Consider the following 15,148-nt stretch of genomic DNA (forward strand, 5'->3'; position numbering starts at 1 on the left):
TTCTCTCCCCTGGGGCAGAATTTAGCGGGCCAGTTTCCCACCCAGTTGGCATGACGTCAAGCCGGCCCAAATCGCAACTGGTTTTCAGAAATGAGCGAGGGGTGTAGCACCTGGGTGGCACTGCCAGGCTGGGCACACTGTGATGCCTCAATGGGGGGGCGTTCCACTTATGTGTTGGGTGGGAATGGTTAATGAGGGGATTGTGCATGCATTGGGGTAGGGGGGTGGTGGGCTGAGATTGTGAATGGGGATCACTGCCAGTGAGAGGAGGGGGAGAACGTGCAAACTCCACACAGTCACCCAAGGCCGGAATTGAACCCGGCTCCCTGACACCGGGAGGCAGAAGCGGTAATGACTACGCCACTGTGCTGCCCGTGGTTGAGATAAATATGGTGAGGATCACACAGCCAGCTTGGTGGGCGGGACGGGCCGGGGGCCTAAACATGTCGCCAACGCTGGGGTTCAGACACACCTTTATAAAAAGGACACCCTGATCTCAAAGTTAAATTAAAGACCCCCCCCCCCCCCCCCAATGAACATCGGGAACCCAACCTCCATCCATGGAACACCCCCAACCCTCGCATTCATAAGGGAATCCCACCCACTACTCAAAGATCAGGGCAACCCGTCCCCGTCCCCAGACACCATGCAAGCATCATGGTGACACTATTCCCCAACCCCCCCCCCCCCCCCACTCTGCTGCCTGCCCTAGGAGCTGGTTTAGCACAGTGGGCTAAACAGCTGGCCTGTAATGCAGAATAATGCCAGCAGCGCGGGTTCAATTCCCGTACCGGCCTCCCCGAACAGGCGCCTGAATGTGGCGACTAGAGGCTTTTCACAGTAACTCCATTGAAGCCTACTTGTGACAATAAGCGATTATTATTATTATTGTTATGCATGGTTTTTCTCCGGGTGCTCCACTATCCTCCTACAGTCGAAAGATGTGCTGGTTGGGTGGATTGGCCATGCTAGTGTCCAAAGATGCGCAAGCTAGGTGGGGTTATGGGATTACAGAGCTAGGGCGGGGGAGTGGGCTTGGGTGGGGTGCTCTTTCGGAGGATTGGTACAAACCCGACGGGCCGAATGGCCTCCTCCTGCACTGGGGGTTCTGGTCATTATCCCATTGCTGGGATCTTGTGTGCAAATTGCCTACTCCACGTCTGACCTTGCAACAGTGACTACACTTCAAAAAGTACTTGTGAAGAAGTTTGAGCCGACCTGAGGTCAGAAAAGGCCCTGAATAAATGTAAGTCTCTCTTTTCTCTATTTAAGCTTCATTGGGCAGAGTTTTCTATTTCTGTGCCAGGATGTGTGAGATCAATTAGGCCTCAGGAGCAGAAGAAAATTGGAGCTGGACGATTGCGTGTCCAGGAGGTGGTCCTCCCAATTTGTCATCCATTTAACATTGAGCTAGCAGCCTGACAGTGCCGATAGTTGAAGGGTTAAGGAAGGTAGAGTTGGAGGGCTCGGTGCACCTGTCAATGTGCCGCCAATGGGCCGCATTATAAAAAGATGTTGAGGTGCTGAAGGAGATGCTTTAATTATTTACAAGGCTGACATGTGAACTAAGGGTTCATATCAAAGATTGATCAGTGAGCTTTGCACACGAGCAGTGGGAGAGAGCACATCCTGAGTGAGACAGAGCCAGAGCGGGTGTGGATATCGGGCATTTGGAGTGGGAAATTTGTGCAGAGGGGAAAAGGGTGCTTTTTCGCTCTTTGCTTTCTAGTCTTTTCACTCTTCAGAGAGTGGTTGTGTCCTGCTCCAGCAGTAGAGGCTACTAGGGAGAGTTGATTGATAAGCAGTGGGTAAGATCATGTAAGCATTTACTACTTTTATCACATAGTTTTTAAGGCCTTTTTGTGATTTATAATTTGTAAAGGATATATTCTGTAGTAATGAGGACCAGGAAAAAAGGACCCTAGAGTAATTGATTAAGCATTTCTCAAGGTTTAACTTCAAGGGGTAAGTCATGGCAGGAGAGCTCAAGGCCGTGTTTTGCTCCTCGTGCTCCATGTGGGAAGCCAGAAACATTTCCACTGCTCAGAGCCAGCATGTGTATAGGAAGTGTTTCCAGCCGCAGCTTCTGGAAGCCCAGATTTCGGAACTGGAGTGACGGCTGGGGACACTGTGGAGCACCCACGATGCAGATGGTATCGTGGATAGTACGTATAGAGAGGTGGTCACACTGCAGGTTAAGATTCCACAGGCAGGGGGGAAAGGGGTGACCACCAGGCAGAGCAAAAGAGCTAAGTAGGCCAGCACAGCGATCTCCTGTGGCCATTCCTCCGCAAAACAGATACACTGCTTTGGATACTGTTGAGGGGAATGGCCTCTCAGAGGAAAGCAGCAGCAGTCAAATTCACCACGGTTGGTTCAGCTGCACAGGAGAGGAGTAAAAGGTGTGGGAATGCAATAGTTAGAGGGGGTCCAATTGTAAAGGGTGTTTCTGTGGCCGTAAGCGAGACTCCAGGATGGCGTGTGACTGGGAAGGGAAACCCCGATGTGTGGTGTTCCCACGTACCTGCTGCCCTTGTCTTCAAGGTGGCAGAGGGGTCATGGGCTTGGATCATACTCTCGCAGGGGCCATGGTGAGTTGCTGCAGTGCATCATATAGGAGGTACTCACTGTTGTCACAGTGCGTCAGCGGTGGAGGGAGTGAATATTTGAGGTGATGGTTGGGGTGCTGACCTCGGTGGGTTTCAACCCAATTCCTAAAGATGGAAAAAGTCCGAAGTCACTGAGCTACCTAGTCCACCCCCTGCCCAATCAATTATACTAGATCTTCCTGAGCAAGATTTACAGGAACTGCTGCTGAGAAAAATAATTTTTGACATTACAGAACATTGAGGCCTGCATTGAATGAAGTGAGCACAAGTTGGCCAGAGTGTTGTGACTGTTCAAGCCTGACAGCTTCAGGAAGAACAATAAGGAGACTCTGTGATGTTTCAGACCACCGGCTCTGGGACACTTCCTTTCAAATGGATTTAGTTTATTCGAGTTCCGTAAAGAAGTGAGGGAGGACAATAGGTGTTTGTGTTACACTGGCGACAGGAGCTCTTGGGCAGACTGGGCCTTTCGCTGCGTCAGGCGGGGCCGACGCTCCCTCACACAATGAGCACATTCAGCTTCCACAGCAGACTCCGAGGAAGGACAGGAAAAGGGCTTGCTGCTTCACTGTGTCTGAGAGCAGGTCAAGTCAGCACAGAATCCTGTCCATCCCTTCTAAACAGGGAGACTTAAAAAAAATCAGAACCCTTTTTAAGTGGAGGACCCCATTATCAATGACCCTTTTAAATCAGGGAACCTTGTCGCCAGTGACATTTTTAATGGGGAATCTCCACGTTGGCCCCTTTAACCAAAAACCCTCCATATCATTGCCCCTCTTAACACGTGGAGAACCGTATCACCAATGAATGTGGAACTTCATTATTAGCGACTAGGAGGCAATGACCCTTAAATATGGAACCTCATTTTCATTAACCTTTTAACATGAGGAAAACGTCAACATAGACGGCACGGTAGCACAGTGGTTAGCCAGAGTCCCAGGTTCGATTCCCGGCTTGGGTCACTGTCTGTGCAGAATCTGCACGTTCTCCCCGTGTCTGCGTGGGTTTCCTCCGCGTGCTCCAGTTTCCTCCCACAAGTCCTGAAAGACATGCTATTAGGTGAATTGGACATTCTGAATTCTCCCTCAGTGTACCCGAACAGGCGCCGGAATGTGGCGACTGGGGGATTTTCACACTAACGTCATTACTGTAAGCCCACTTGTGACAATAAAGATTATTATTGTCAGTGTCTCTTTTAAACGAGGTGAGTCTCATGAATAGGTCTTTACGATCCTATTTAAATAGAAGGGCTGATTGTCTGGGTATTCTTTTTCGTAAAGGGGGAGGCATCCATGAACGCTTCCTCTGACGAATACCTCGCTTTAAGGGGATGAATCTTTCATTGCCCAAGTCCCTTCTGAAATAGTGAAAGTTTTCAATGAAAGGAGCCTGCCCAAATTGACTCAGTTCTGAAGGTCACACGAGAATCCTGCGATGGTTTTAAAGAGGAGGTCAAAACAACCGGATACAAGGAAGCTTTTTAAGTATGGTAAAAATATCAAAACAACTGTAACTGTTTTATGAAGGTACCTCCAGATGACCAAACAATAAACAGGGCTCACTTGAAAAGGTCACATCTGGATTTTATTTAAATGCAAGTGTATAAATATACGTTAAAAAAGTAAAAATTACATCTAAAGTATAAGCAAACTGATTAAATACAGTGTTCGTTTTAACAGAACTCTACAATACTAACTCAGAATAGGTGAAGTTGCAGGCTCCTCATGATCTGAAGAATTTATCGATCGAAGATTTACAGCCCTGCGAAAAATGTAATTCCCCTTAAACATCAGCGAAACATATCTGAGATGGAGTTAACTTTTAAAAAGATGGCATCTCAGTCCCATTTATTCCTCCACATGCTTTGAGGGTGTGGAATTTAAAACTTTTCAGTCAAATGTTTCTCCTGTGGATTGACAATAACCCAAGGTGTGTAGAGCGAGGCGGTCTTGTGGCGCAGTGGGTAGTTTCCCTGCCTCGGGGCTAGAAGCTCCGGGTTCGCATCCCACCCCAGGTCTTGATGGCAACCTGCAAATCCTTCCAACAATGCCAATGGCTGGTGGTAAGAGTGGGAGAGGCTCCTGGTCAGCCATGTTTGATGCGGAGTGGCGCTCCTCCTGGAGCTATCAGACTGGCTGCCTGTTCCAGGGATAACTAGCGACGGACATGGATGGAGTCTGCCTTAGTGCAGCACCCGGTACAGGAAGAGAATTGGGGGAATGTGGAACAATGAGCATATTAAACCTGTGCATGTCTGTGGTTGACGTGACAGTCACTTTGCTAAAACCTGTCAGCTTTGATGTTCTTCACCAGCGCACCCCTGCAATTTGAATCACGGTAATATTCTTCTTGGGCAATCCCTCAGGGTCGAGGATGATTTGCTTCCACTCTGGGGAAGTGGGTCGTGCGGTGGCTGAATAGTCCGATCCTGGATCTGCAGACTCTGCCACAGGTTCGGCAGGTGGTGCTTGATGAGGTGTGGGTCGCTCTGGATTCTGCGCTCTCCTTCCGTTGTTTACGCTTGGCCTCCGTCCTGTGACGCTCGAGGTGATTGGCGCCTTCGTGGACGCTTCTTCCCCGGTTTGTGCGTTCGAAGGCAAGCGATTCCCACGTGTCGATGGGGATGTTGCGTTTATTTAGGGAGTCTTTCAGATGTTAAACGTGTATATCATGAAAACTCAGCAGCTTTTCGTCAAGTACATGATCATAAATAATTTGCTTTTAACAAAAAAGGCAAAAAAAAATTATATTTTGCCTGTCGTCGCGTTCAAACTGCAGGCTGTGAGACTGTTGAAAAGTTTAACAGGGAACATTTTGTACATTTTTTCAGAAAAAAATAGCATGAATCAAAAGTGACCTAATCCTGTACAAAACACCGAAAAGTAACTATTTACATTATGTTACAAATTTCAACCAGATTAAAATTCCACAAAGCAATTGGCATTATTCACAAAAGGAAAACCAGGGTTGCTTCACCCAATGAGTGCGGTCTAGCTAAGGCTTTGGGCACCCAAATGGTCGTCATGACAATATGAGGAATCAAGCTGACTTTCTTGTTCAATCTGTTCAGTTTGTTTTCCTTGTGTTGCTCAGAGCTCGGCAGTTAGGATGGCCACTTCTGATTGGACCTTTCACTCGAGGTTTCATCAAATGGCATTTGTCTGCAATTGTCCTTCCAAGACACAGCCGTTGACCGAGTAATGTGCTAATCCTCTTGCTCAACCCCCCCCCCCCCCCCCCACCGGCTAACCTTCACTCGGCCATTTGGAAAACAAACAGATTCTATGGCCTGAATTATTTTGCCCGCGTGTTCCCCAAACTGTGGGTCCCGACCCCCAGGGATGAGATTTTGGGGTCGCAAAGTCCGAGGCAGCAATGACGGCTGTGGAGCCGAACTGCAGTTTTGACAGGGGCGTGGTCCCTCTCAACATTCCGTCTTTTTCTGCCTTCCCCGGGCTTACCCGTCTGCCGACCAAGGCCCAGTCGCTGCTGCAACCACAGCCTCTAAAAAGCTGGGCCTTCTCTTTTGTCAGGGCAAATCCAGCAGTTCCATGTGCACCCTGCCCATCTCCAGTCGACTACTCACCCGTCCCGCTTAACAACTTCCTAACCCTCCCCTCCCCGCCGCAATTTTCAATCTGGGGGGGCGTTAAAGAAATCTAAGGGATTGAAACGGGATCACTTTGGTTAAAGGTTTGGGGAGCGCTGTTTTAGGCGCCGACAGGGGTGGGCATGGGGGGCAGGCAGACTGGTTGGCATGCCCAGTTGCCCGGCTCCATCCCATTCTGAGCCATTTTCCTGAAGGCCCTGGGGTTCGGGTTTCCCCTCCACAAGGGTGGATTGACTTCAGGGCTTTTCTTGTTTGACGTTGGAGAGTGGGCTGCGCCATCGTGGGGAACCTTCTCTCTGACTTGCCCGAATACGCCAGCTTCTTCATCCCTCAGTGCTGGATGGACTCCGGCGGGCCTCGAGCTACAAGACACCACCGCCTCTGGCCACTAATTGGCCAACTGGGGGCCAACCACGACCTCCTGACCCCCCTATTTGAGCCTGAGGGTGGAGCCCTAGTACCCCTGTCGAAAATCCTGTCCTTTTTTTTTTACCCAATCTGATGATTCGCGACTCTGTCAAATAACATTATCTCCCCAGTTCCAATATTATTGAACTCAGAGAAGTGTTTACAAAAAATGGTAAAGATTGAATTTTATGATGATTGTCTTGCTGGTTTGCTCACAGCAGTGTCCCAGAGAACCGCGATCAAGCTGACCTCCTAAGCCCTCAACTAAGTGACCCTGAGGAGGCCATTTAAACAGCAGGGAATCACACCCAAGCTCATGCCAATGATTGCAGACATTCCACCAGTTTTTGGCTGACTGCCCCCCCCCCCCCCACCCTAAGTTGTAGTGAAACCAAACTGATGTGTCCCCCTACTCTCGGTCTGCCTACGGACTGTGGACTCAGCACTTATCAAGGATAGAGTTACCTGGCGGAAGTTAAATCGTTGCAGTTAAACGCTAAAATAAAAGCAAAATACGGCAGATGCTGGAAATCTGAAATAAAAGCTAAAACCGCTGGGAAAGCTCAGCTCAGTGGGGAAACGGAGTTCGACAACATTTCGAGTCTGTATGTCTTGAGCTGAATGGGGATAGAAACGTGATGGGTTTTACACCTTTTAAGATCTATCACATTTCTACTCTCATCAGTCTTGAAGAAGGTTTTTAAAAAATTCATTGGAAGAGCACCACTGGAGGGGCCGGCATTTATTGCCCATCCCTAATTGCCCTTCAACTGAGTGGCTAGCTCGGCCATTTAAGAGCCAACTATACTGCTGCAGGTCTGGAGTCACGTGTAGGCCAGACCGGGGCAAGGACGGTAGATTTCCTTCCCAAAAGGAGGGGGGGGGCGATTCACTGAGCCCCGCGCCGGGCCGGAGAATCGGAGCAACTGCGCCACGATGCCCCGGTGCCGCGCGCGATTCTCTGAAGTGCGGAGAATCGGCGCCATTTGCGCTGGCGCGTTTGGCGTGGCGCTGGCCGCAGGCCGCTGGAATTGGCGGGGCCGCCGATTCTCCAGCCCGGATGGGCTGAGCGGCCGCTCCGTTCACCCCTGGTCGCTGCCGGCGGGAACTCTGCGGGAACGCTTGTGGGGGTGGGGGGGGCCTCCGATGGTGTCTGGCCCGCGATTGGGGCCCACCGATCAGCGGGCCGGCCTCTCTGTCGGCGGGCCTCCTTTCCCCCGCCGGCAATGTTATATCCCTGCGCCGTTTTTGTGTGGGCCGGCCTGGGGGAGGACGGCCACTGCGCATGCGCTAGTTGGCGCCTGCCCATCTGCGCATGCGCGGGACCCAAGGCACCGCATCTTTTACGCGGAGCCGGATCTCCGACGCCACGCCGATGCCCCGCCCCCGGAAGTCACACCACGCCCCTGCCAGCCCCACGGAGGCCCCAGAATGGGGTCTGGGAACCGGCGCCGAAGCCGGAGTAAAACACTCCGGTTTTTACTCCGGCGTCAGCACTTAGACTCCCGTTGGGAGTATCCCGCCCTAGATTAGTGACCAGATGGGTTTTTACGACAATCGACAATGGTTTTGTGGTCACCATTAGACTTTTAATTCCAGATTTTTACTGAATTTGAATTTCACCATCTCTGTTTCTTTCTCCACAGATGCTGTCAGACCTGCTGAGTTTTTATTTACTAGAACAAAGTCACTGCTCAGTGAAACAGCAACTAGGTGTAGCTTCATCAAATCTGGAGTGATTTCAATTACGTTCTGTTGCTCAAGAAATCCTTTGAAATTACCGGGCAGCACGGTAGCATAGTGGTTAGCACAATTGCATCACAGTTCCAGGTCCAAGGTTCGATTCCTGGCTTGGGTCACTGTCTGTGCGGCGTCTGCACGTTCTCCCCGTGTGTGCGTGGGTTTCCTCCGGGCGCTCCGGTTTCCTCCCACAGTCCAAAGATGTGCAGGTTAGGTGGACTGGCCAATTCTAAATTGCCCTTAGTGTCCAAAATTGCCCTTTGTGTTGGGTGGAGGTTACTGGGTTATGGGGATAGGCTGGAGGTGTGGGCTTGTGTAGGGTGCTCTTTCCAAGAGCAGGTGCCGACTCGATGGGCCGAATGGCTACCTTCTACGCTGTAAATTCTATGAATTATCTAATCGGCAATGTTTGCAGAATTGGTACTGTCAAGCCCTCAGAAGGAAACAGAAATCCATTTTTATTATCCATGCAGAATAAAACCCTCTCGAAATCACTGAGGCATGATCAATTGCAGAAAGACTTGAGTTGGGTACAAGATGCGTGGCCTCCCACAGCAGCTGGTGAAATGGCTGCAACACGAAGGACACACATATTTATACTCCGCCTACTGGGCGGAGCCAGCAGGCAGGGACTACTAATGTACCTGTAGTACAGGTCCTACCGTACATCACCTAATAGAGGTGCAACAGTGGTTTACCACAGTAACTTAAAAGAAATAGCTGCGATGGGAGTGAGGGGGAAGAGACCTTGAGGTTTTGGTTCGTGTTACGCATTTCTAAAGCACTTATTTGCTTACCATTTAAAATGGGAATGAACCATTGCCAAAGGTTCTGGTCAGACCCCATTGCGAGCAGTTTTGGGCCCCGTATCTAAGGAAGGAATTGCTGGCCCTGGAAAGGCTCCACAGGAGGTTCACAAGAATGATCCCTGGAATCAAGAGCTTGCCATACAAGGAGCGGCTGAGGACTCTGGGTCTGTACTCGTTGGAGTTTAGAAGGATGAGGGAGGATCTTATTGAAACTTACAGGATAGTGCGAGACCTGGATAGAGTGGACGTGGAGAGGATGCTTCCGCAATAAGAAAAACTAAAACCAGAGGACACAATCTCAGACTAAAGGGACGATCCTTTAAAACAGAGATGAGGAGGGATTTCTTCAGCCAGAAGATGGTGAATCTGTGGAACTCTTTGCCGCAGAAGGCTGTGGAGGCCAAATCGCTGAGTGTCTTTAAGACAGAGATAGATTGGCTCTTGATTAATCAGGGATCAGGGGTTATGGGGAGAAGGCAGGAGAATGGGGATGAGAAACATATCAGCCATGATTGAATGGCGGAGCAGACTCGATTGGCCGAGTGGCCTAATTCTGCTCCCATGTCTTATGGTCTTAAAAATCACAAACTGCATTACTAAGGCCAAGCTCTTTTAGGATTCAAGAGTGAAGATGGACCAAGTGACTTCAAAAAAAGTATTTCTTTCTCAAGAGTTACAAAGCCAACGCGCGGAGCGGACAGTGAAATGGCCCTTAATCCATCTCCTTGCTCGCTTCAACATCCAATTCAAATTCCAGTTAAATCCAATTCAAGGGGCGGGATTCTCTCAGCCCGGGGCCGGGCCGGAGAATCCCCGCGACCGGCGCGAATCGCGCCACACCGCCCCGGCGCCGGCACGCAGAGCGGAGAATCAGCGCCATTGGCGCTGGCGTGGTTGGGATGGGCCGGGCGGCCGCCGTAAAATCGCCGAGTCCTGCCGGTGCTGTCCACACCTGCTCTCAGCCGGCGGGAACTCGGCTTGGAAGGGTCGGGGGGCAGCCTGTGGGGGGGGGTGGGGTCTCTGTTCTGGCTGCTGTCAACATTGAACTCACCCCATGTCCCGGGAAACCCACGGGCAGGGGTGCATTGCCGGCGGCAACAGAGAATCCGCCGCCAGTGAACAGCTGGAAAATTCCGGCCCTGATCTCGGGCTCAATCATCTAGTGATAAATTTCTCTTTCCAAGTGTTGTCTGACCTAGAGTTTTACACCCTGCCACTTTTAACGGCGTGTAGCTAAGACACTGATATAGAACATAGACCATACAGTGCAGAAGGAGGCCATTCGGCCCATCAGGTCTGCACCGACCCACTTAAGCCCTCACTTCCACCCTATCCCCGTAACCCAATAACCCCTCCTAACCTTTTTGGACACTAAGCGCAATCTAGCATGGCCAATCCACCTAACCTGCACGTCTTTGGACTGTGGGGGGAAACCGGAGCACCCGGAGGAAACCCACGCACACACGGGGACAACGTGCAGACTCCGCACAGACAGTGACCCAGCGGGGAATCGGACCTGACCCTGGCGCTGCGAAGCAGCAGTGCTAACCACTGTGCTACCGTGCTGACCGTAAGGATATTTTAATTCTGTGACTCAAAGACAGTCAGTTCATTCGGGGAATGATGAAAACGTGAGTTCAAACGTGTCCCCAACAAACCAAAGAAACATGCGACATCACATTGTCCGCTGAGATAAGTTTACTTTGACTAGTGATTGATACACGACACTAACATAGTGAATGTTCTCTAAACCTCGGCCTCCAAAAGACGACATTTGTCACAAATTCATTTCTCCCATGCAGCCAAACCACATTAATGTTCTAGGATGCATTCCTCTCACTTTAATGCTTTTAATGTATCACAATCCGTTTTATTCCTTTGATGTAACATGTCTCTGCAACATTCTCTGATATAATGCACCTCACTGTAACACTGTCCAAAATACCACACCATAACACTCTCTGACATACCACTCCGCACTCAATGGGCAAGGGGAGCAGGGTGGCTTTCAGCACCAACACCACTTCCCACCACCCACGCCCCCCCCCGGCTGCTGGTAGCTGGCAATCCCACGTCAGCCCCCTCCACCTTCCAACCTAATCAAGGGAGGATTTTCTCTTTGCTGGGAGACTGAAGGGGACCTTTCCCGTGATTAAGTGGGGCTGGGTCGCTATGGTTCGCACTAGCTGTGTTTATTTGTGCCATGACAGAGGATGAAGCTGAGGCTGGGTCACAGCCTGTGATATCACAGACAACGGCATCCCAGGGCCCAGGGAGCTGTCTGCAGCAAACACCTAACTCCAAGTTAACTTGGATAATGCTCGGGAGTTTCCCAGTGTCTTAGAAAGTACAAATTGGCACACAACTGGAAACAAAGTAAGAATTCCACTAGCTTTGCAAAGTGGTTTACTGACAGCCACTTGGCCCCTTCCTGCTCCACTCATCAATTGCCCCACTATCCCCGCTCCCCTCGCTGCTGTCCCTACATCTCAGGAAGTGAGGAGAGTGGGGGTGAGGAGAGCAACTGGGAGGGAGGGGGAATGTAGGATGTGAGGAGAGTGGTGGGGGAGCGAGGAGACCGTCTGAGGAGGAGTGGGGAGAGTGGTTGGGGGAAGTGAGGTGAATGGTCTGAGGGGGGGGAGTGAGGTGAGTGTTTGGGGGTGTGAGGAGGGCATTTGGGGGGAGTGAGGCGAGTGGTTGGGATGTGGTGGCTGAGGCTTTGGGACGCACAGTGATGATGTAAGCAGTTGAAGAGACCATGCACACACCAGCGATTGGATTGGGAGCTGACTGGCTGTTTCTTGTTCCTCAGCAGCAGGGGATCCAGTGTATTTTCCTCATGTAAACTGTGAGGGTGGGGGGCAGGGTAGATTTAGGCCATGTCTAATTGTTAACTACCAGGGTCAGAGATTAATGGAAAATACAAAGTGAAATTCACTGGGCGCGATTCTCCGAAATGGAGCCAGAGTGTTCTGGCGAAACGGGCGCAGGGGCATCCGATTCTGGCCCCACAGAGGGCCAGCACAGCGCTGGAACGGTTCACACCGCTCCCGCCTCCCTTCCCGGTGCCAAATGGGCGGCGCGCCAACCCGCGCATGCGCGGGGGACTTCCTGCCCGCGTCGGCCCCGATGCAACATGGCGTAGGGGTTCAGGGGCCGGCCGCGTAATAAAATAGGGCCGGGGCTGGAGAGGCCCGCCCGCCGGTCGGCAAATGGCGCCAATTCTCCGCTCCTCGGAGAATCGCTTGCCGGCGTCGGACCGGCGCAGCGGGAAAAAATGGCGCGAAGGGCGATTCTCCCATACGGCGCGGCATGGGAGAATCATGCCCACTATGTTCAGAGTAATAGCTCATGCTGAGCTTTATCTCAAGTGAAATGTTACTGACAAATGCCCAGTCACCTATTTACAACATAAATCACAGCTTGTTTCCCTTCTAAGGCTGGTACTAATTAAGCAGAACCAACAGGACTGGACTTAGACCTCAGCAAATGTCCGAATGGTGACAAATGAACGGCAGGACTTTCTAAAAATGAAATATATCGGGCAGGATTCTACGCCCCGCCGCATCCGTTTTCCGGCACGGCGCACCTCCCCCCGGCAGCGGGGTCCTCCGCCCCAGCAGCTGGCCAATGGGGTTTCCCATTGTGGGCACTGTGGGAAATCCGCGGGCGCGACTGCACTGTCGGTGAAACGGAGGATCCTACCAACAGAGAATCCAGCCGGGCATCCATCAGAATACGCCAACAGAATACACCCAGTGAAACCTACCCACTGGAATACCCAGTTTAACCAATGAGAATACACCCACTGGAATATACCCGGTGTTGGTAGCGGAGATTCACAATGCCATACTGAGCCAAGTCTGGTGCCCAATGCCATTCCAAAGAATCGGCAAACTCAGTTTTCTCAATTTCCCCTACAATGGATCTAAAACGTTAGCTATTACGAAATCTGAAGATATGAGAATCTCTCTCGGAATATCCAGATCACACTTTACATATCGGGCATGACGACACAAGAGTGATTGCAAAGAATTGAATCTTGCTACAGCACATTGGGATGTCTGGTTTCCCTCATACAGTGTCACGCAAGCTTTGATAGACGATGACAGAGTCAACCCCACAATTCTGACTGAAGGTGTGCCTGGCACTGTCATGGATTGTGGGCAATATCTGCAGGCCAATGGCAGAATAAGTTGGACAACGCTGAACCAATGGCATCCAGGCCCTGCTCTATTCTTTCATACTTTCTGCTCAAATGTTTGCTCAAATCCCTTTTCCCCCCACACTGAACATTCAGTAATTCCAATGAGTTATTAAATAGCGTCTATAAATAGGCAGAGTTTAACATTACACCAACAAGGTCAAACGTATGATGCAGTAAACTCTAAGAAGAATATGGTATTTAAGAAGAATTGATTGGGGCCGATGTTGGGTTTGAAGATGCAAAAGAAACAGTTGGGGATCTTTGGTTTCGCATTTTGATGTTGGGCACCCTCGCTCTCAAAATTGCCAGAGATGACGTTCACAGCCTCAATCGAGATGTGCCCATTTTGAAAAGTGACTTCCCTGCTCTGGGAATGCTTCCTGTTCATTTGGTCTCTGGAGCTTGGCCCTTATTTACAATCCAAGCACAGTTGAGTTGGCCGGCTCTATGTGTCAGTGATGTGCCTGGGCGTCCTGTTGCGAGGTTTGCTCTTCCCCCTCCTCCCACCTTCCGATATGAACTTCCACTTGTTCATCATCATCTTGCGCTTCTTCCGTTGCTTCTCGTTGCACCACACCCTCTCGCAGTACTCCTCCACGCGGTGCAGGTTCGAGTAGCCAATCAGCTGCATGATGTCCTTGAACCAAGGCTTCTGGCTGTGCAGCCGGCGTGGCTGAGTGACGCAGGGGCGGTTGGCGTGTTCCTCGTCGTCGCGGTTGAAGATCTCATCCAGCTGCTCGCTCTCAATCACCTCCAGTGAGATCTTGGTCACGGTCTGCGTGAAGCCGTGCTCCATCGTTTTGCAGTAATAGGTCCCTTCGTCCATCCGGTATATCTTTCTGAACAAGAGGCCGTGTTCGGTTTTGATGATCCTGTCGTCGGTTTTCACCTGTAAAAATCCAAACAAATTGCATGTGTTTGGTGCCTTTAATGTGATACCGTGGCCCATATAATAGTGCCTCGCAGGATTGTTATCAGACAAAATATGATACTGAGTTACGCGAGCTGATGTGAGCTGATGTCAGTCGAAGTAGTTGGGTTTAATGACGCCAAGGTGGTCGGGTTTAAGGGAGGTTTTAAAGGAGATAAGAGAGGGAGAGGTGCAGTGAGGCTAGGGAGGGAATTCCACACTTTAGGCCCTGTCAGAGCGCGGAATTTTCCACGGGTGGGAAAACAGATGCATGAACCCTTAAATGAAGGTGGCCTGGTAATGGCAGCGCACCTGTCGCCCTTGGCATGACTTTATGGGCAGCGGGGAAGGCATTGGGTGGCCACTCACCAGTGGCTCAGTTGAGGCTTTTAAGTGGGCAATTAACACCCAATAAAATCCACAAGAGATGGGTGAGATCCTACATGAATATTTCTCATCGGTATTTACTGTTGAGAAAGGCATGGATGTTATGGACCTTGGGGAAATAAATAGTGATGTCTTGAGGAGTATAACTATTACAGAGAAGGAGGTGCTGGAAGTCTTGAAGCGCATCACGGTAGATAAATCCCCGGGGTCTGATGAAATGTATCCCAGGATGTAGTGAGAGGCTAGGGAGGAAATTGTGGGTCCCCTAGCAGAGATATTTGAATCTTCAACAGCCACAGATGAAGTACCTGAAGATTGGACGGTAGAAAATGTTGTGGATTTGTTTACGAAAGGCAGCAGGGAAAAGCCTGGGAACTACAGACCGGTGAGCCGAAGGTGGCATTCTGAGAGACAGGCAGGCATTTAGAGAGGCAAGGACTGATTAGGGGCAGTCAGCATGGCTTTGTG

At 50.6% G+C, this 15,148-nt stretch overlaps 1 protein-coding gene across 1 annotated transcript in view; it reads right to left on the minus strand.

Moving 5' to 3' along the window:
- Positions 1–4,175: 4,175 nt before the first annotated feature.
- LOC140388571 (semaphorin-3G-like) overlaps positions 4,176–15,148 on the minus strand; it is a 207,214-nt gene continuing 196,241 nt past the window's right edge. Inside the window, exon 17 of the mRNA XM_072472981.1 lies at positions 4,176–14,272. Within this exon, the coding sequence (XP_072329082.1) occupies positions 13,829–14,272 (444 nt within the window). The 3' untranslated portion in view covers positions 4,176–13,828. The remainder of the gene's footprint in view (positions 14,273–15,148) is intronic.

The sequence above is a fragment of the Scyliorhinus torazame genome, chromosome 13, assembly GCF_047496885.1.
Source record: "Scyliorhinus torazame isolate Kashiwa2021f chromosome 13, sScyTor2.1, whole genome shotgun sequence".
Classification (NCBI taxonomy): domain Eukaryota; kingdom Metazoa; phylum Chordata; class Chondrichthyes; order Carcharhiniformes; family Scyliorhinidae; genus Scyliorhinus; species Scyliorhinus torazame.